General features: G+C 38.6%; 1 protein-coding gene across 1 annotated transcript; it reads left to right on the top strand.

The window, feature by feature from the left end:
• The first annotated feature begins 3,210 nt into the window (after positions 1–3,210).
• On the top strand, positions 3,211–20,914 carry ntn4 (netrin 4). The gene is made up of 10 exons (XM_053628891.1): positions 3,211–4,798; positions 6,700–7,163; positions 10,030–10,299; positions 12,091–12,217; positions 12,312–12,497; positions 16,774–16,963; positions 17,258–17,325; positions 17,505–17,573; positions 17,878–18,051; positions 19,347–20,914. The coding sequence occupies exons 1-10, from the start codon at positions 4,738–4,740 to the stop codon at positions 19,490–19,492; spliced, it is 1,755 nt and encodes a 584-aa protein (XP_053484866.1). The 5' UTR covers positions 3,211–4,737; the 3' UTR covers positions 19,493–20,914.
• The last annotated feature ends 1,508 nt before the right edge of the window (positions 20,915–22,422 follow it).

Raw genomic sequence — 22,422 nt, 5'->3', positions numbered from 1 at the left:
GGAAGCACACACTTGTCTAGGCTGTCTTTGTATGCTGTGGCATTACAGTTTCCCTTCACTGAAACTAAGAGGCCCAAACATGTTCCAGCATGACAATGCCCCTGTGTACAAAGCGAGCTCCACAGAGACAGAACAGTGGTTATTATAACAACAAAGGGGGCTAAATCAGGAATGGCATGTTCACCAAGCACACATGAGTGTGATGGCCAGTGTGATGGCCAGGTATCCACAAACTTTTGCCCATATGGTGTATTTCAACTATGTCTGAAACTAGATACAGTGAGTTAAATTTACTCATAGTACCATGGATTTGCTTTTCAATCCACTACCAAGTAATACCGAGACTATATGTGAAACTGATACTTTGAAAATTGCTATTGTGTATGAAAAAAAGGGGGAATTTGCAACTTCTACAGTAAATTACACATAAAATAAATTATTAGAGACTGTTTGAATTTGGGTCTTGTGTAGCTATATCACTTACTGTTAAGATTGCCAAATTATTTTGAACAAATTCCCAGAGAATGTTTTTAATATTGCTTTGTTAAAATGTTTAATATTAAACAAGCTTTCACAATGTATTTAGCAATGATACTGATGCTGGTATGTAAAAGCCATACAGTGTATAGGATATTTGGGTTTTGGTTTCGGGCTGGTTTTGCAACTAAATTTATTGATCACCTAGCTGCTTTTTTTTTTTTTTTTTTTGCACAACCTAATTAATTTAACCATCATTACAGAGATAGTGGAAAGCATTACAGCCTACTGTAACCCCATCGTCTCTTTTTTTTCATGGTAACCTGTGAATAACTTTTGGCCTCGGCATTACTGAGCTAGCTAAGTTCCGTTAGCCACTGACTGTCTGCACCTGTTACCCAGCATTAACATTCACCGAATACATGAAGAAACACGGCTCTAACCAATCCTCCTAATGCTAATTACTACAGCTTGCCTTGTCCAAAACACTTGCTAAATGTAAGTAACATTAACCCACTCTCTGTATTACACCATGGTGAATAGCTGTAATGTTACGTTATCGTTAACTCTCATAGGTAGTTGGACCGTCTAACATTACCTCGAGCTGTATGTTAATGTTATCAACTCCAGTGACCGTCTAGGTTAGCATCACTCATCCCTACTGTGATTGGTGACAGCATCCAGCTAGCTAACCCTAACTCAGAGCTTCAGATAAGATGCAGACACAGAGAATTATAGAATAACCTCGGTCCATATTTCACAGCCACATAAACACATGACACTAGTAGTGTAACGCCAACACTGAGGAAGCAGTACACAATATTCACTTTTGAAGCCGTCGTGATAGGTAAAGTTAATAATCACTCTGAGTTTTCCAGTGAATACATTTTTGAGTGCTACCTGCGTAAATATCACAAACTCAGCCAGGCATTTTCAGCAGCATTAATGCTAAATAGTGATGAACGCTAACTTACCTGTGGTCATTTGGTTTCCTCGCCTCAGGACTCCGACTCCAATCAAAAGGTCAAAGGAACGAACATTCACTTTAAATTGAGTTTATATTTGGATGATGACATTGGGAGCACAGTACGCAACGTGATTGGACAATAATTTTACATGTTGTGTTGGTCACTGTGTTGATAATTTAACACAACATGTGGTGAAATAGTAATAACACAAAAAGTGTGTAGGATATTAACACATCCTTTCTGAGCTTGCAGTAAACAGTAGTAAATGCAATACAGTCAATATGTGGTGTGACAAAAAAATAAAAATAGTAGTCTCAGATAGAATTAGTGTAGTTTTATAAGGAAATGAGTTGTAAATTTTATTGAGCATCTTGCAGAACCAGCCACAGTCTCTTCTGGAGACTTTGACTGTCGCACTTGCTTCTTATTTTTGCGGCAAAACCAGCCGCCTTGATTGTGGTTTTTTTGTCTGAAAAGTGAATATGCTGCTTTCTTTACTGACATACAAACATTTTTCTGTAACATTTAATTTTGTTCTAGAAAACTAATGTTGGGAATCTATAATGTTTGTACTGAACTGATAATGTAGAAATCATTAAACAAAAAATCTATAACAAAGTTTGTACTAAAAAAAAATAGGGTGCCTAAAACTTTTGCACAGTACTGTATGTCTTCAATCACATATGGCAGCTGCTAATACAAGTGGCTGAAGATGATGAAAAGTATGTCTACTAATCCTATTCCTTCCAGCCTGAGCACCAGTGTCTGAATGTCACTTCATTTGTGTAAACTGAGTGACAAATATCTTTCCTGAATGAATCGGCTTGTTTGGAAGAGTCTTGATGGAATGAAGGGAATGCATTACCTGTCATCTTAAGTCATCAAAAGTTTGTAAAGAATATGGGATTGGCATGTTGGCTGCAGCACCTGACCTTGCAAGAAAATGGCAAGGTATGTCAATAACAGCTTCATTGTCCACAAAAATGACTGGGACTCCCCTTCCAATCAAGTGTTGGTTCTTTACAAAAAGAGCTGTCTCAGTAGGACAAGTTGTAAACTAAACACAGTGTTTCTGTCCATTGTAACAATACACTATGTGGGTCCTATCAGAGTACAACTGTATCTTCTCTAGAGTACAGGCTGTAAAAGTGATGAAAGAGGTAAAGCATTGAACTCTTGTAAAAAAAAAAAAAAAAAAACCTTGAGCAATAAAAGCACGATTAATTTAAGAAACAGGACCACGGTTGCAAATCTACATGAACGGATTACGACCGGAAAGCCTTTCAGCCAGTCCGCATTCCAGACAGCCAATCAGGAAAGGGGCAGTGAACGACATGGCTTTGATCCACTGGCATTTCCCACTCAGCTGCTTTCCATGTTTTCCGCTTTCTGCCTCCCTCCAGCCTTTAATCTGACACCAATCAAACCACTTCTGAAAGTAAACCACCGCACATGATTAGCTTTGGAACTATGTAGGTTATGAGTATGGTAAGTCTGCACAATATGGTTGAAATGAGCATATTGTGATTATATTGCTACACACAGAAATTTGGATATGATTTACAGTAGCCTATGTTAAGTCAAACTGTTTTTTGATGACATGGCTAATAATCGGCCTATATGAATGTGACCAAATTTATTTATTTATTTATTTATTTATTTATTTATTTATTTATGACAATGGCACCATTTATCAACACACGCACAGAAAACCTGAGAAAATCTGGAACAAATGAAAAAAAATTATTCCAGGACTCAATTACATATTGCAGGCTTATGTGTATTAAAGACTAATATTGGAATAAAGATTAACAAATCATTTATTGTGGCGCCTAGTACACTCTTGGGTAAAAAATAAAATGGCCCAAGCACAAAATGGCTAAATATTAAGCTTTTAATGGTCTTAACAACAAATCATTGGTCAGGAAATTAGCAAGAATGATAAAGTAGATAAAGTAACTTAGTATGTGATAGCGTCTCAATTTGATTTCTTTAAATATTTCACCCTTGTGTAAACTTGCGGACAGCTTTTTATTTTTATGTGGGGGGGTCGAAAATGGTTTAGCTTTTAGCACGTTTGTGTTACACCTCCAGGGTTGGGGGTTCAAGTCCCGCCTCTGCCCTGCATGCGTGGAGGTTGCATGCTCTCCCTGAGCCCTGGGGACTCCCTCCGGGTATCCTGGTTTCCTCCCCCAGTCTAAAGACACGTGTTGTGGGCTGAGTGGTATTTCCAAATTGTCCGTAATGTGTGAATGTGTGCGATTGTGCTCTGTCATAGTTTGACCCCGAGTTCCTTGTGATAGGCTCCAGCCTCCCCGTGACCCTGGATAGGATAAGCGGTACAGAAGATGGATGGATGGATGGATTTATTTTATGTTTTTTTTTTGTTTTTGTTTTTTTTTTACTTTCTTTTAATTTTGTACACCTAGGCATGTGTTACTTTGAATGTTACATGAAACATTTCAATAACTATCATGATTTTCACCTTTGCGTACAAGAAGACTATATAAGTGAGTTTCCCTGTTTCTAGCTTTTCCCCAAACAGTGCAGTGCAGCAAAAGTACACAAGCAAATCGTGGCACAGGATATCTCAGGAGTGCATGTGTTTAATTCTTACTCATTTTCTGACCAATGTTTTGTTGTTAAAACCATTAAAAGCTTATTATGTTGCCATATTGTGGTTGGCTCATTTTTATTTATTTATTTTGCCCAGAAGTGTATGCCTTCCTGTGTGTTTGTGTGTGGCTTGGATGAAACTCAAGTGTGACTCAACAGCCGAGGTTGCCGGGAATGCTCCTTTAAATCGGAGTCAAAATGTTGGGAGAGGGGGCGGAGCTAAAGTTCACACTCCTGTCACTCAACGCTATTCCAGAGAATTCAGCTCGAGGATCCAGCAGCACGAAGCTGGAATGAGATGTGTGTGTGAAGGGGAAAGCGTATATCTCACCTCACTGCCCGCGGACTCTCCCGGCACATAAACGGTAAAAGTGTGTCCGAGTGTCCTGCTAAACAGATGGCGGTGTCGCGTGAGAGTTGCGCCGCTGCCCAGGTGAGCGCTTTCTGTTCAACACGGAGGCAAATGAGCGCAGCTCCGAGGCGCGCGCGCACCTGGCCGAGCCACGCTAATGCAGTCATGCTTCTACTTGCCGCTTGAGAGACGCTGGCGCTACTTGCGGATCCTTCGCCGTTGTTCGGATAAGAGAATTCACTCCAGCGCTGATCTTGTCATTTGAAGACATTTGAGACGGGTTTTTTTTGTGTGTGTTGTTTGAGACATTTTGACGGGGCATCGATGGAGAGGTGGGCGTTGTTTCTCTTGCTCGCGTGCGGCGCTTCTCACTCTGCGCGTTCAGGTCAGTGCACTGCAGGTGCCATCAAAACAACAACAACAACACACGTTTCGATATATTTGTTTATGTCTTTTGAATTAACGAACTATCATCGAGTGGGGAGACCAATAAGACATTTACAGTGTTAGGTTTCAAACATATTCCTTCATTGTCACAAAAAAAAATAATTTTTAAAAATCTCAACAATATTAGTTCTCAAGTTGGGGTATCCCACATCTAAATCTGAAATAAGTAAGATTTCTCTAATAATTTGTATCCCCACTCTTTGCTGTCATTACTTTCACTAATCTCTTTCCTATCCTTTGTTTAGAAACCATGGGGGATGCAATTGTCTATATAAACAGCATCTAGCAGTTACCTTGATTTACAGCAATACAATTTACACATTCCAGATTGAATCATATCTCTATAAAGCAGTTTAAAATTGTATAAATATATTAGTGCTATTATGCTATACTATGATTTACTGTCAGGTCCATAGGTATTTGGTCAAGTGATACGATTTTTGATATTTTGCCACTGTACACAAGTGTTGACTGTCAGTTTTAATTCAAGGGGTTTAACAAAAAATATTGCACTAACCGTTTAGGAATTACAGCCATAGATCCTCCATTTTCACAAGCTCAAAAGTAATCGGACAATTGACTGATCCACCATTAGGCTGAAAAACTAAACAACAAAACAAACCTCTCAGAGAGACAGCATAATCTTTAGAAGTGGTCAAATCAACAACTTGGTACAGTCTTAGAAAGAAAGAATGCACTGGCGAGCTTAGCAACACCAAAAGGCTGGGAAGACAACTAAAGTGGATGAATGCAGAATTCTTTCCTTGGTGAAGGGAAAAAAACCATTCACAACATCTAGCCAAGTTATGCACACTCTGGATGAGATGTTTCATTGTCAAAGTCTACAATCAAGATTGTAGACTTCTTTGGACAGATGTAACCAAGATTAACTTGTACCAGAACAATGGGAAGAGAAAAATATGGAGAAGAAAAGGATGGGCTTATGATCAAAAGCATACCATATCATCTGTCAGACATGGTGGAGGAAGTGTTATGGCATGGGCTGCCAATGGAACTGGGTCACTGGTTTGCACAGCCATGGATGTGACTGCTGATAGAAGAAGCAGGATGAATTCTGAAGTGTATAGAGCTATACTTTCTGCTCAGATTCAGTCAAATGCTGCAAAACTGATAGGATGGTGTTTTACAGTATAGATGGATAATGGCCCAAAACTTGAACAGTGCACAAGCAACCTAAGTGCTTCTTAAGGCAAAGAAATGGAATGTTCTCAAATGACCGAGTCAGTCACCTGACCTCAACCCAATTGAACATGCTTTTCAAGTACTGAAGACAAAACTGCAGGCAGAAAGACCCACAAACAAGCAGCAACTGAAGGCGGCTGCAGTAAAGGCCTGGCAAAGCATCTCAAGGGAGGAAACTCAGTATTTGATGATGTTCCAGACTTCAGGCAGTCATTGACTGCAAAGTATTTACCTCCAAATATTAAAAATAATCATTATATTTATAATTGTTAGTTTATATTATTACTTTTGAACCTGTGAAAATGAAGGGACTAAAAAAAAAAAAGGCTGTAATTCTTAAATGTCTATTGCAGTATTATTGTTAAACCCCTTGAATTAAAGCTGAGAGTCTACACTTCAATCACATCTTGATTGCTTCATTTCAAATCCATTATGGTGATTTACGAAAATGGGGTCACTGTCCAAATACTTATGCCCCGACTGCAGGTTTTTCATCAAATTATAATACCAGAGGTCATCTCTTCCTGCTCCTCATGCAAACCAAAAGCATTCCGCGTAATTTAATCCCTGATTTCATTTGTTATCAATGTTATCAATTATCACAAAATTGCTGTTATTTGTGCATTTGTGTGTTAGGCTGTGAGAACCGTGTATGTAATCCTCGTATGGGCAACCTGGCCACTGGGCGCCCCATGCTCACAGACACGCAGTGTGGCTCCACCACACCAGAGTACTTATGTAGGTATGACGATGGCAGCTGTGTACCGCAGTGTGAAGTGTGTCACCCTCATGCTCACCCACCCACCTCCATGACCGACTCACCCTTCACACAGCCACCTACATGGTGGCAGTCGGCCGGAGACGCCATCGCTGAAACATTACAGTTGGACCTGGAGGTGGAATTTTACTTTACCCACTTGATTGTGATCTTCCACTCGCCACGCCCTGCAGCCATGACTGTGGAGAGTTCGCGGGATTTCGGGCATACATGGGGCACCCTGCACTTTTACGCCAGCAACTGCAGCTCCTGGTTTGGACTGAAAGATGGCCATGGCTGTACTGAGAAATACTCATCACCAAGGCCATGTAGTGGTGGAGAGGTGAGAGTGTGTGCAAAGATACAAAAAATAGATTCATAATACTCTATTAGTAATATAATATAATACATAATTAAAATCAGTGTTTCTCACAGCAAAGAGGTGAGTGCGCATGCAAACTTGACTGATGACCTATTAAACCGGTGCTACTGAGGTTGAACGGACTCTCATGTCATAGAAAGAACATCGTCAAAGGGTGTTGGGATTATTATTATATTATATGCAATAATACATTTAGATTACAATAATAGTAATTTAATAAATACTTTAAAAAATAGTGTGTATCATCACATTGACTTATTTGTTATTTATTGATCTGCTCCACCCAACTTAAACACCAGGGGTGGTGAGAATCGCTTGGATAACTTCTTGTGAGATCTGAGATCTTTAAACAAAATCATGTAGTATTTCAAATTATTTATAATATTTTTAATAATTTACGCTATCATACGGCTATCTTTTCCGTGTCTTTTTCTTGCCTCATACACATCAGACCTCCATTTCAACATATGGAGATATCCGCTTAGCAGCATGTGACTATGCGTGGAGCTACATATCTCCTGGCCTTCAAAGCTGGGCATAGTCTTGTCTCATCTCCTGTACTTAGGTGAAGTGTACTAGTCTGAGTATTCCACACCCCCTGGCATCTATCCAACTACCCGGCCGTTGGCTATGTGCCACTAGCATGATTGAGTGGTTTTCTCATCTCCATACCGCACACACTTTATTGCTAAATCTGCTAAATTAGCTAATTCCTATCCACTAGCTAACTGTCCCATATCACACAACAGCTATCAACTTGGGAGGGTGAGGGCTAGCACATCCTTCCTCTGAGACACATGAAGTCATACATAAACTCACAGATACTCATGATTGGCTAGTGTTGCTCTGATTGATAGGGATGAGAGTATAAAATCCCTCCCAATAAGAGAGTGCATCCAGCCATAGTAGACTTTGGCATTGATGGCATTTAGTAAGGTAATCTCCCGATGATTGTGTCGCACCACTCAGAAGCAGACGGGAAGATTTACAGCTAGAAACATTGGCCATTGTTGCATGGATACAAATGTCAGTTCTGCTGCTGATCAAAGTTGTTGCTCTAACCCAAGAATCTTGGACAGCAGAGCAATCAAAAAGGTAGATGCATTTCAAAACAAGGAGTAAGGTCTACTCAACGTACATCCTTGTTTAGAAGAGGGATGTTTTTTGTCCACTTATAGATTTATAAGAGGCAGACTGGTTCCTAAAGGCCCTCTCTTTTCATTTGTTAAGGTTGTGAGATGTTGTTCAAGCCATGCAAAGGCAGGACTGATTCACACGGGGACATGCTTGACACCTATGTCCCCAGTGCTCTAGACCACTGATGGTCTTCCAAGGTCATTTAATTCACCTCTACCACTTCTATACTTCAGTCTCTATTAAGTGCCATGGGGATTTTCAAATGTATGTACTGTAAGTGGCCTTCTCTCCCCAATGGCCAGTGGCATCAGGATACTGCCATACTTGATCACTGGCTCCAAGGAGCACACCACCCTCCTTGCACACATAATATTACTCGGTCTCACAGTGTATTCAGAAGAGAGCTCCCATAACACCAAAGCAGGCCACACACATCAGTTTCACTGAGAATGCCAACCTTCCTGACAATCTAACATGTGGCAGGCATTATAATTAAGACAGGGCACCAGGTGTGGTACCAACTCCTGGTGCAGATACTAGGACTGATGAAGGCAGCCACAACGGTAATTCTCCTATGCTTACAAGACCACAAGAAGTGGTTTATTAGCCTATGGCTGTACACCAAATGGATCCAATCAGAGCGCAAATGTACACTGTCTTTACATCCTGAGGTAGATCAGCGCACATCAACCAGTTGGAAATGAGGGCAGCCTATATGCCGGTCCCAGTTCTTATGAGTGCTGGACATCACCATGTGTTGGTTAGCTAAGACATGATTGCAGTCAGCTACATCAACCATTAAGGTAGCATGTAGTCAAGTTGCTGTGTCTACCTTACACGGAACCACCTCAAGTAGGCACAAGTTAGGCTCATTAAAATTTGCTTTTGGGACTGCACAACAGTGCAGCTATGCCCAAGCGAGAGGCGTTTACCCAAGCATGTCTGCTGTCTCAAGTGGACGGAGGGTCTTGGCATCCTCAGACTAGTCACCTGTGCCTGTGAGTTTGGTCCCTCAGAATGAATTGCCAACTGAGACTTGCAGCCCATCTCTTCTGTAAATGGTGTGTGCTCCATCAACTGCATCCAGTGCATTGACTCCACTGACTCCCAAAATACTAACCTTTCTCCAAAGACTCATAGACTACAGCCTGTCCCCGTATTAACTAATTAGTATATGTGGCAGCCTTCATTGGCTCCACCATGGCATCATGGATAGCATCTCACAGGGGGCTCATAAACATATAGCAGTCTTTCTGAAAGTTGTGAAACCCCTCCATCCACCAATTTCCTTACCAAGTTATGCAAGATGCCAAATTGACATGGGTGTCTCTGAAAACTGCCTTTTTTGTCAGAAGGAGTGCTAGAATTGTATGCTTTCGCAATTAGCCTGCCTTTTATGCGTTGGTATCATATGTCATCAATATTTGGGTTATTATCTATAGTATTTAAGTTGTTTATATATTTAAGGTTGTTTTTCTGTTTGTACATTTTGTTGAAGTCAGACAAGTCTAATATCATATTGGTTAAAAAAAATGCTGTTTATTATTCAGAGCAGTAGTAGTAATAATGGTACAAAGTGTGGTAAAAGGACCTCCAGTTGTATTCACATGGTGACGCACCAACTGATAAATCTTGACTAGCTACTAATTTTTAATAGATGTGTATGCTCCGTGTGAATGTGTCTTTCCAGGTTATATATCGTGCTCTCTCTCCCTGGGGCATATTAGAACCCTACAGCTCAGAGGCTCGTGCCCAACTTGGCATCACCAACCTCCGAGTGCGCCTTCTGCAGCCTCAACCATGGCCATGTCAGCTCAAAGAGAGTAATACCAGCCTCCTCAGTGTCCCCTATGCCATCTCTGACTTCATCCTGAAGGGAGCCTGCTTGTGCCATGGCCATTCTGATCAATGTGTGCCAGCCAGTGGCTACCTGGCCACACACACTCGTGACCTCCATGTGGTGAGTGGAGACCTAAGCAGAGGTCTCTTGATAGTGTATGAGTACTTTTATGTTGTTTTATGTTCGTACACAACAAAATAAATATTCTAAATACAAAATAAATATTCTAAATGCAAATAGCAGTCATGTGGTAAGTGGCATTTTGCAAAGTATTGTTCAGGAAATTAAGCCTCAGAGACAGACACAGATAGATTAGCTTTTTAACTGAAAGAATTGTTGCCTAGACTTGATTTTAGGCATTTAGGTGTTCTTTTAAACAAAGATGCCTCGTGTCTGACGCACGAGTTGATCTTTTACTATCACAATTGGCAAGATAAGCCAACTTCAGGATTCAGTTCAGCAGTTCAGCAGTGCCAAATACAATTGAGCATTGTATAAGGAGTGTAAGTGTCTGCTCAGGAATAATTAACCTGTTAATAATGAGCTGGTATATTTGCTATTCTAACAGGTAATTCTCATGGTTATATAAATGGCTGCTTGCCTAACTTACTATATGTTTCTAATCTTACTTCTCCCTCCTTACTTGTTATGCAGCATTCCCTTATTCTATGGTACCATTAGTGAAAACCCAAGCTCTTAACAGCAGGGGCTATTTTCAGATCTGAAAAGAGATAGGAAAGTCCTATCTCAGGAAAGAGAGGAAGGAGGGAAGGAACAATGGGAATGATACACAGAGGAAAGCATGTAAAGAGAAGGGCCTCGTTGCATGCCACTTTCTCGAATCCACTTTTTATTGTTTGCCTTTTGTAATCGGACAGTAGCAACAAATAGTGACACACACACTGTACCCAGGGAGGGTCAGACTTTGATCTAACTGCGCAGACCGAACACGCACACACACTCTCGACCAACCCAAACACAAAGGCATGCATTCACTCACGTTGAAGATATCCGGGCGTCGATGCCTACACTCATTGATCATCAGCATTTTTATACACATGGCTTCTGCACACTGCACATCAGTGTTTTTATTAGCAGAGCAAGTAATGTTTGTAAATTATAATAAGGATGAACACACGAAAGTTATTTGAATCCTGTCCATCTACTCTTATTCTTTTCTTTGTTCTCTTGTTGCCCATTTTGTTTTGTTTGGTCTGTGTGTTCTTGCTTGAACCTGTTTGGGAACAGGGCAGTGGAGATCTCAGTCTTGCTCCCACAGATGCTACATAATGCAGTGGGCCTAAAGGTAAAGAGAATTGAAGGGAGTGCGGAGGTCATGGCTTTGTACGTGTTACTTCGCTGGTGCTCATTGGAGATTTTGGTAGCATCATGTGGAACATTTACAAACACTTAAATGGATGTTTGAAACTAGAGAAAGACAAGGTATGTTTGGGTTGGTGTGGTGAGGAACTTTTAGACAAAGATTCAAATTGGCTGAAATTTGCACTTTTTTTCTTCTTCTCATGGCTCATCGGCAAGATTATCTTGCATTCACAAAAGAAATCTTTTTAATAAGTTGTAAGAAGAAGGGAATCTGTGAGCTTTTTGTCTATTCTTCTCAGTGTAGTCATACAGACACGTCTCAATTAACCCTCACACTCCTGTATTTGTTCGCCGTTGTAGATAATGGGGTGGGAATTATCTACAACATTTAAATGGTTAAATTAGGAGAACATTTTTAGAAATAGAGAACAAAGGAAAAAGTCAATAACATATTTGGTTATTTGCTCCATGTCAAGATGATTATTCAAATACCGGCGATATGATTTCTCCTCCCAAAATAGAGAAGGCTGCTTCTGGATTGGTGTGGATGGATTTGACTGATTTGGTTTTTATGTCTGTCTTCCTCAGGTGCATGGCAAGTGTGTGTGTCAGCATCACACAGCAGGTGATCACTGTGAGAGATGTGATCGTCTCTATAATGACCGGCCATGGAGACCTGCAAGTGGTCTAACTGGAGAAGCTCACCAGTGTGCTAGTGAATACTCTTTCTGTCTTATCTGTTCTCTCTCTGTAAATTAGCATCCTTATGCATGATATAGCGGTGGTAATATATCTGTGTGTGCTTCAAGAATGCAAGTGTAATGGACATGCAGAGAGCTGCCACTTTGACGTAAGTGTGTGGGTGCATTCTGGTCAGAGAAGTGGAGGTGTGTGTCACTGCTTGCACAATACAACAGGTCGACACTGTCAGCATTGCCAGACTGGCTTTTACAGACATCCAGAGAGACTACTGACTGCTGCCAACTCCTGTACAGGTAAGACAACACCTCACCTCACCACACACACACACACACACACACACACTCTCTCATAAGTCATAGACTTAAATGCGACTTATGACACAATGACTGTCAGGGTGTGGAGAACTTTATAGAAAAGGTTCTTCTAGTTAATACATACAGCATGTGATGCTAGAGGGCATTGCGTTCCGATTTTGAGAAGCCACTTAAATGGTTTAAGGGAAATCTCACTTTTTTTTCTTCATCTCCACATTTGATCATGCTTTTCTTTCTCACGCTGTGCTGACGAAGTGTGTGTGTACGTGTGCATAATTTATGTTCAAATATTTATTTATGACGCTCAGCCAGGAGCATGTCAGAGTTCAGGAACTCTGTACTTTTGAAAATACATTAATTCACACATGTGCCTGCGCGCACAGACACGGGCGCAAATACACAGGGGCTGTTTGGCATAGAGCACAATTCCAGTTCGGAATGCTGATGGCTATTATAACGAGCTGAGACATGCAGAATAACGAGAACTCTGAGGGGTTTTAGCTGTTAAACTGTGTGTGTGTGTGCGCAGCAGACAGATTAATCATCATATAGTGTACACTGACACACTACTCTTGTGATACCTCAGCTCATAGCCAAGGCATCAGTATCATGTTGTTGTTGTTTTTTTTAGTGTGTTCATGTAGCAGCCTCTTCTACAAACACATGCAACCAGACTTCCTGTCATGATGAGTACGAGCAACTCTTATAAGCTTCAAATTCTTTTTGGGGGTTTTTTGCGCTCTACTTTTACTTCATTCGTAATGTTTGGGCTCAAAACCTTTTTACTTTTTATGGTCTTTTCTTATACACTTCTGAACTTCCTCATTCTTTGGAAAAGTCTCCAGGTGAAAGAAGAATAACTGCATTTCTTGAACAAGTGAAATGAAATGAAAATTAAAACAATCATTAAACAATAAACACAATAATTATCAAAACTATTAAATCTTTGGGCAACAAACCATATTCATCACTCCTCAGACTATGAAATACAGCATGATGTCTGAGTAGATAGCAACAAAATAGTCAAATTAAGCAATATATTCCCTCATGACCCTGAGTTTTGAAAACCACTGCTGGACCAATCTTAGTTCAGTAGTGGCACTGATGTGTGTATAGAAGTTTTGCTGAGCCTATAAGGTAGATGTACTTGATTAAAATAGCAAATAGGTCAAATACAGTTGTACCTAATAAACTGTCAACTCAGTATATACCCACCTAAAACTGTTCACTTTCATATTGGACTAGTTAGGGCTGCACGATTATGGCCAAAATGATCATCACGATTATTTTGATCAATATTGAGATCTCGATTATTTATCACGATTATTAATTGATTTTAAAACATATTTTTATTGCACTTTCACATTTAAATAAACAGACCGCTGCTTTCACCTCCATGTTTTGCTACATTCCTGCTAATGTACAAATCTTTGCATCAAATTAGACTGATCCTTAAAGTGCATCATCTCGTAGAAGCAAAATATAAATAAAATTGTACCCAAAATATAGGATAAGTAAAAATAAAAATGCTATCAACCAAATGAAAATATGCATCAAATATAACAATGTGCAACCAAATGAAAACAATTCAGGCGTATGCAGAAAAAGTCAATAACAGTGTTTACAGGAGGAGAGACGCAAGACAGTTTCTTTTTGGAGCACTTGTGCAACTAATTACAACAATTTAGGAGCACAGTTGAAGTTGAGGTTTATTTATTTATTTTTTATTTTATTTATTTATTTTTTTTTTAGAGATGGTAACTTTAATGTGCCACAATATAACGCACAAGTAGGCATGAGAAAACTTGAGCTGGACAATTATGACAAAATTTAGGAACATAGCATGAGCCATGACAAATTAATTTACCTTCTGATAAACTAAATGCAATATTTTCAGTTAATTTTACAGACTGTATGCAAAAAACCACTGTTAACCTATTCCACCTTGTAAACAAATACAGTAATCAGTGTTTGAAGTCTGCTCCTCTTAAATATATTTAAAGCTACACTATTAGACATTTTCCACTGTCATGGTTCTGGGCTGGAGTCAGTTCAGCTCTGTGTATATTGTGTATATATCTGAATAATCTCATATAGGATGTGATTGGGTGAGTTCATTTACCCGTCAGATGGGAAGTGCTTTAGTTTAATAGTGTTCATTAGGGATGCTCCGATCAGGATTTTTACAGCCGAAACCGATCCAGATACCAATCTTTTTTTGTTTAAACTTTAATCAGGAGGTCTGTCATAAACAGTTAAATGTAAGCTCTCTGCTCATGGTCACTGTTAATTGAATTAAAATAATAGCAATGAGAAATACTGTTGGTTAATTGATAAATAAACAAGCATAAAATATTTATTTTTAAATATCTTAAAAACAATAGAGTCCTAATTAAAAGTAGACTAACACAAACATGATCCATATTAGGAAAAAGGCTAATATCTTTCTAAGGAAATAGCTTACTAAGCTTAATGTCAAATTGATATTAAATGCTACCCATAGTAATTAAACATTATTTCATTTCTCATTTTATTTATATTTTATGAAGTTATTATAATATCTATTTTTTATATTAATTGATTTATTTATTTAACTAAGCACATTTTTCTGTCTTTACATTTTATTAGTTTTCTGTTTGTTTGTTTCAGTTGTTCCTTTTAGATCTGTTCCCCCAGTACAGTTTCCATGTCTGCTGATAATATTGTTTTACTGGGGATTAAATCAAAACAGGGAAACTGCAGTTGACTTTTCTCGTGATATCTGACAACCTTAAGTTTAAATGAAGTGAATACGCTATATATTTGAGTTAGTGAAGAGCATGAAGGAGAGCAGCAGCGTACTCCTTCTGAACAGTTGCTAATCTTGATTATTAAATAATTCCTCACCAATCATAATGAAGTTTGAATTAAACCCACCTTGTAGTGTTAGCATTATTAATAATTTACTCCGCCCGACGCCGCTGCATCTATACGAGCAGGTGAAAGTTCAGGTCATTTTGCGGGATCAATAAAAGATGGCGGTTTGTGAGATTGGGAAATTGAGAGAAGCAGATGATGTTCAGTGTTACTCTTCACCATAATGGCTTCTCTGCAGTATTTCCACACTTGTTCGGTTGACTGAGGAGATGAAAAGCAGTGGGAAAGTAACTGTTGCTCGGTGTAGATGCATTTTGGACTTCCTGTAGTTTTTATTCCGATTGTATTATACAACTTCGAACAGGTCACTTGCACCGGTGCGAATAATATTTATTCACAGTCGCAAAAAGTACTTTTCGGTCGCACTGTAGAGCCCTGAGTTTATCTGCAAAGTTTTTTCCTGTTCGGCGTGATTTAGCATCGTGCTAGTGTCACGATTTCCCCTTGCAGCGAAACTGGCAGCTCGAGCGGTAAAATGCTAACCCCGTTTCCGGGTTTTGGTATTACAAAATGACGTCATCCCTGCGCCGCTCTATGGTGATTGGCTGCAAATTTAGGAAGCGCTTGATTTGATCTGCAGTAGAGTTTTCTATGAGCGGAGGACGAACTTTGAACGTCAATATCGCAGTCGATCATGTTCATTTAATCGTGGGCAGTCAAAATCGTAATTGCGATAGATAATTGATTAATTTTGCAGCCCTAGGACTAGTTCTGGTTCTGTTTTTAAAAATATTTTTATTTTTAGAATAAGTGTTGTACAAAGGCAGTTTTTAGACATGTAACACTTTAAATGTAAATGCTTTTTGTGAAACATTTGAAGTTTTAGAAAAGTCTATAGTACAGAAACAGTGGCATTAAATTACCTGTTCTTATGGATGTACTATAAGTGCTGTTGAATTTGTAGATCACAGTTTAATTCTTAATAAAATGCGATCTTGTCTCAAAATCTCAATGATAAGCCTTCCAAGAAACTTGACTCAGGCTTTTATATATTCACCCATAGATTATATTGCACTTTTTATTGGACTACCTAAAATTATTGAAAAATAATGATAATAAGATAAAATAAAAAATTCTGCACTTACACGGGCTCTTATACATCTACTCTGGGCATTCTGCTTCTCTAGAAATAAATTAAAACATCTTGTATGGTAGCACTACTTGTATTGTTCTCTGCTTGATATATCGCTTTGCTTGTATTTCCTCATTTGTAAGTCGCTTTGGATAAAAGTGTGTGCTAAGTGAATAAATGTAAAATGTACATTGACTGCACTGTTTTAGGTATTATGCTTAATGTGTACAGGATGAATATATTTTTCTCTTGTTTGTGCAACCGCAGCTTGCTTGTGCGACCGTGTTGGAACTGAGAGTTGTAACCCTGCTAATGGGGATTGTATGTGCAAGCCTGGTGTGGCCAGCCCGCTGTGTGACAAATGTATGCTGGGATACTGGGGTTTCAACCAGTATGGTTGCAGACCTTGCCACTGCGCAGGTGACTGTGATCCATACAGTGGAGACTGCATGACGGGGTTAGTTTGTGTGTGTGTGTGTGTGTGTGTGTATGTGTGTGTGTGTGTGTGTGTGTATGTGTGTGTGTGTGTGTGTGTGTGTGTGTGTGTGTATGTGTATATATATGTATGTGTGTATATATATATATATATATATATATATATAATATATATATATAAAATATAAAATGTGTGTATGTGTGTGTGTATGTGTGTGTGTATGTATGTGTGTATGAACAGAAACCCATAGAATACTGAGTGTTATATAACCTAATAATGTGTATCAAATTTGTGTGTGTGTGTGGGTGTGTGCAGGTCAGATCCTGATCACAACACCACCTTATTTCGAGTGGAAGAGCTTTTTTCTGCCCTGAACTTCCAAGGTATAAGTCTGTTAACAATGCTCTCCTTTGTCTCTGGAGTTTATTATGTTGGCTTGGATAAGATATGTGCCACTTGAATGTCATGTGTGTTTTTATACTGCCTTGACAATGGAACTAAACTGACAGGCAAGATGATGATAACTTGTTTTTTTTGTTTTGTTTTGTTTTTTGATGTGCAGAGAAATGTGTCTGCAAACAGCAGTCCCTTAGGAACAGAAAAATCTTCTGCATTATGAAATATTCCTATGGTAAGTATAAGCATTATCAGACACGCACAGACATAAACAATCATGTATGCTTATCGTGTGTATGTGTAGCCTTGAGGATATTCCAAGACTGTCATTGTGTTCCAGCAGATAATATCATGCAGATAAGCCAGATTTGGACATGGTGTTTGAGAATTTAGGAATTTAGAAATGAAGGCTTAGGTTAGATAGTGGTAGTCTACAGCAACACTGTTCCATGGTTTAAATTGTCTGTGTGCATGTGAAGGAAAGTAAGGTTCTCTTAATTTTATACCAGCATATTTTGTGTGTGTGTGTGTGTGTGTAGCTCTAAAGGTTAGAGTGCTGGCAGCACATGATAAGGGCTCTCATGCCGAGGTGGATGTTAAAGTTCTGAAGGTGCTGTGGAGCAGCTCCACCCTGAGGCTCATGCAAGGAACTGTCACTCTGTATCCAGAGTCCTGGACCACTCGAGGCTGTACCTGCCCTGTACTGTACCCAGGTGAGTATAACCGCACACACGCATTATGGAAGTGAAAGTGGTGATAATATGATTAGATAATCGTGTAATTACAAAAATATCATATCACAATACTTGAAGACATTTCTACGATACACGATGTGTATCACTAGGGATGCACCGAAATTTCGGCAGCCAAAAATGGCATTTTTGCTTTTTGGCCGATAGAGAAAAAAGGCAGAAAATATATGCCGCCATGCCAGCCCCGCCCCTCAGTGCTCAGCGCTCAGATTTCACTCTCGATCTAACAGACGGTTATCGCAGCGCTACCCGGCAAAGGGTGATCATGTCAGCGATTTGGAAATACTTTGACGTTTCTGAGAAGGACATAAAATTTGCCATCTGCAGTGTTTGTTCCGCAGAAATTTCCAGAGGGTATACGGTGCCAAAGCACTTTTCCATGGCAGGTTTGATACACCACCCGAGAACACGACATCCAGTTCAATATACAGAGTGCAGCAAAACAACAATGACAGAATAGAGGCCCTCTACCATTCTGTGTTTTGCCTGTTGTTTTCATTAAAATGATTGTGTAGCATCTTTAAACTTTTTGTATTTGCAAGATGCTAGCCTAGAGCTGCTAAGTTCATTACTTGACTGCTGTTTTGCAGATCGTAATAGTTAACGTTACATTATTTGCATAATTGGATTAAAAAATCTGTTCAATTTGATTGTTACAGAACTGAATGAAGAATAATATATTTAATATTGTTTTGGTGTGTTCATTTCAATAAAAATGTGATCATTTTATTGGTTTGTAGTTCTTCAATTCAGATTCATTAAATTCATGAAATGAATTAAAAAGTCTAATATTAACACAGTTATACAAAAAAACTATTTAAAAATAGATTTTAAAAAAATTCATTTTCGGTTTTGGTTTTCAGCCAAGTGCATCCTGAATTTTCGGTTGTGGCCCAGAATTTTCCTTTCTGTGAATCAATAAATATCACGATATATAATTTAGGGAACTAACTATCTGCAAAACTATAGTAAATTAAACGAAAAAGGTTAAACTGAGTTTGACGACACTTTTCTCTAATGCCTACAAAAACACAAGAAGATTAAGTTATTTTTTAATTGTCAAATCAACAGCATCCATTCAGTACCATTTCAATTTATAATTATTAAAAAAGTAAAACATATAGCAGCAAAAGTGTATCGTGTAATCATTTATCACAGTATCGATATTATATCAGTATATTTCCCAGCCCTACTGAAATGAGAATGTTCTGTTTTACTAAATTAGAATGGTCTAATGTCTATCTGTCTGCCTCTAGGGGAGGAATATCTCGTTGCTGGGCACCATGATGTGAGGAAAGGTCGACTTCTAGTCAACATGAAGAGTTTAGTGAAGCCATGGAGAGCCAATCACAGTCATCGAGTGCTACAGCTCCTTAAAACTAAATGCACCGGAGTTAGATAGCAACAGAGAGCGAGAGCGAGAGAGAAAGAATGTGAGAGAGAGAGAGATTGAGTGAGAGAGAGAGAGTGAGTGGGCTGTGGTCAAATTTACACACTGTCTTGTGCAACTGTGTATGTGAACTGAATGTTGAGAGATGAGATCGGTTATGAATGTCTGTTGTACAGAATGTATATTCATTGAATGTACATATTATAATGTATGAAATTTTGTATCTTTTGGAGCCTGTACATAACTTGCCATTTGTATATAATGTCCTGCTGAAAATATGCTCATAAAATGCAATCAAAAATGGCATAGGACAGACAACGAAAAAACATAACTGGCACTTTTTGAAATGATTTCTTCTAGGACCCTGCTTAAGGAAAATACCGACTTTGGTGAAACTACTTGGAGACTATTCTTTAAATAAATAACTACTGTTTCTATTCATGCCCATCTCTTCTGCATCAGTAGATAATACAATACCAGTCTTATCATATGAATACTCCCTTTTTATTCTAATCTCAATCCACTGCATTTAACAGCGTATGTGGGATTACTTCAAATATTAACATGTCCTGTACTGAGAAAAGGACAGAAAATCTCTTTACTTAAACCACTCATAATGGAAGCCTGAGGGTATTTGCTCAATTCCATCAATAAGAGTTTAAACTAGACTGCAGAACACGTTCAAAAGGACAGTAATTATCCTGTAACAATTAAGTCTTAGGAAGAGACAGACATGAGAGAGTATATCGCCAAAAGTAGTTTTAAGGTGATAAATACCTGCGGGCGTTGCAATTATAGGGAATAATTTATCTTCATATGTTTTTGGGTGGTTGGAAGAAACCCACATGGACATGGGAAGAACATGCACAAGATCAAACCTTCGACCCTGGAGCTGTGAGATGGAAATGCTACCCACTGTGCCACCCTGCCAGATTTTGTCTCCATTTTATAAATTGTAATCTGTTAAAATGTATTTTGTATGCTGAGTAGTGGCAGAAAGTAATTCAAACATTTTATAAACTATTTAGCCCTGTTAAGATCCGTAATAAAATATTTGTTCTATGATAAAACTGATTGATGACATGATTTGATGATCACATTGTTGTATCATAAATGTATTTATGATTTATGTAATCGTTTAATGAGTTTAATGTAATCGTAATTTATTGCCTTAAGAAGTTTTTGATTAACTTAAACAGGTGTGTTAGATCTTGGGCGGAGGAAGGTAGATCTTAAAATACCAGACAATAACTTGGAAAAGGTGACTGAACCTGACATTTGTTTCTAAACCAGGGATGGGCAGTTCCAGTCCTGGAGGGACACTGCACTCTCCTGAAGAGTTTAGCTCCATCCCTAATCAAACACCCGAAAAATCTAACCAAAGTCTTCAGGATTATCTTGTTTGATTAGTGTTTTTGTGGGTAAACTAACTAACTAACCCCCTAAATGTACAAATCACTTCAAAAAGCTTTCACTGATGATGAATAAATCATATTGTTTATGGCAGAATGCCGAATTAGAAGAGATAGGCAAGTATTATTTTAGCAGTTAACAAGCTAACATTAGCGATCAAATCCAAAGCCAAGTAAATTAGATCTGGAAAACGGCATTCTATCATTCAACTAAATACAAATTCACATACTACTCATTAACACAGTGACAAGCCTTAACCTGATAGTTACTAGTGATGTGTCGTTCATGAATGATTCGTTCATTTTGAACGAAACTTTAATATGACTCGGGAACAAAGAGTTGTCTCAGAGAGTGATTTGTTCATTTTGTGTTGACAGAAACAGAAACAGAAATGATTAGTTCACGTCTCGAGTCTTCGGGTTCGAGTCGTTTGTTTATCACGTCACACTGCATTCGTCCAATATTAACCCAATTAAGACAATACTCTGATTAAGAAACTACCATGTAAACAGCAATTTCTGATTACCTTAATCCGAGTAAAGTCATAATCAAAGTAAACACAAATCAAATTAAGACGTGGAGTATTCCTGTTTTAGTCGCATTATCAACGTGCATTACAGACATGTACACACGTTAATCACACTATTAACATCGTGTGCGAGTTTTCACTGCATTTTGTGACAGGACATGTACACACATGGTAGTGCTCAGCCGTTTAACGGCAAACGAGAGCATGGCTGCGTCTGAAACCGCGCACTTACTTACTATATAGTAGGAGAGATACATTTATTTCAGTATTTAAGTATGTGGTTTTGGACGCAGCCCACGGCTTCGAACAATCATCTATTTGCACGTACAGCATGACAAACAATTAACTGCACTTGAAGCTTTCGTAAGATTTAAAATGAAACCCCCAAAACTGTCTATGGTACCATAACGAAGATGAACTGTATGTTGATACGTGAAATTCTGGAGGGAACGTCGGATGGCGTAGCATGGGGTAATGATGTATGCTGTTAATCAATCTATGTTCTATAACATGTAAAACGGGAACATGAAAGGAATATTCTAAACGCAGCTCATGTAAGCACCTTAATCACAATATTGTCTTATTCAGAATAAGCTCAGTAATTAGCTTATTGTTGTCCATGTAAGCATAGTCATTTAGATAGACATCAAAATGGTAGGCCTTTGGGTGTCAGAAATGTGTCCTACATTGTCCCAGACAAACTTACTACTTGTCCGACATTTGGTCTGTTTGCAACTAGTCACCTTAATCAGCCTTCATGTTTTCAATAATTCAAATGATGTAAATGATAAAGTTCAATGAATGGGAAAAACCTGTTTTTAGACGTATCTACTGTAATCTACCTTATAAGACAATGATTTATCATTGTGATCATTAGGGCTGGGTATTGTGACCAATTTGGCGATTCGATTCTAATTTATATGGTTTCGATTCGATTTGATTTCAATTTCAATTGGATTCGATTCAATATCGATTAGTTTATCAATATTTTATTTAAAAT

The sequence above is a fragment of the Ictalurus furcatus genome, chromosome 7 (genome assembly GCF_023375685.1).
Source record: "Ictalurus furcatus strain D&B chromosome 7, Billie_1.0, whole genome shotgun sequence".
NCBI classification, from domain to species: domain Eukaryota; kingdom Metazoa; phylum Chordata; class Actinopteri; order Siluriformes; family Ictaluridae; genus Ictalurus; species Ictalurus furcatus.
Note: the sequence above shows the minus strand (reverse complement) of the source record. Positions and strands in the feature narration are given on the sequence as shown.

Bases quoted from the DNA above. Each gene is read 5' to 3' on its own strand.
- ntn4 (XM_053628891.1), top strand. From the start codon at position 4,738: ATGGAGAGGTGGGCGTTGTTTCTCTTGCTCGCGTGCGGCGCTTCTCAC. The intron at 12,498-16,773 runs GTAAGACAACAC...GTGCAACCGCAG, and splicing joins TGCTGCCAACTCCTGTACAG to CTTGCTTGTGCGACCGTGTT. The intron at 16,964-17,257 runs GTTAGTTTGTGT...GGGTGTGTGCAG, and splicing joins AGTGGAGACTGCATGACGGG to GTCAGATCCTGATCACAACA.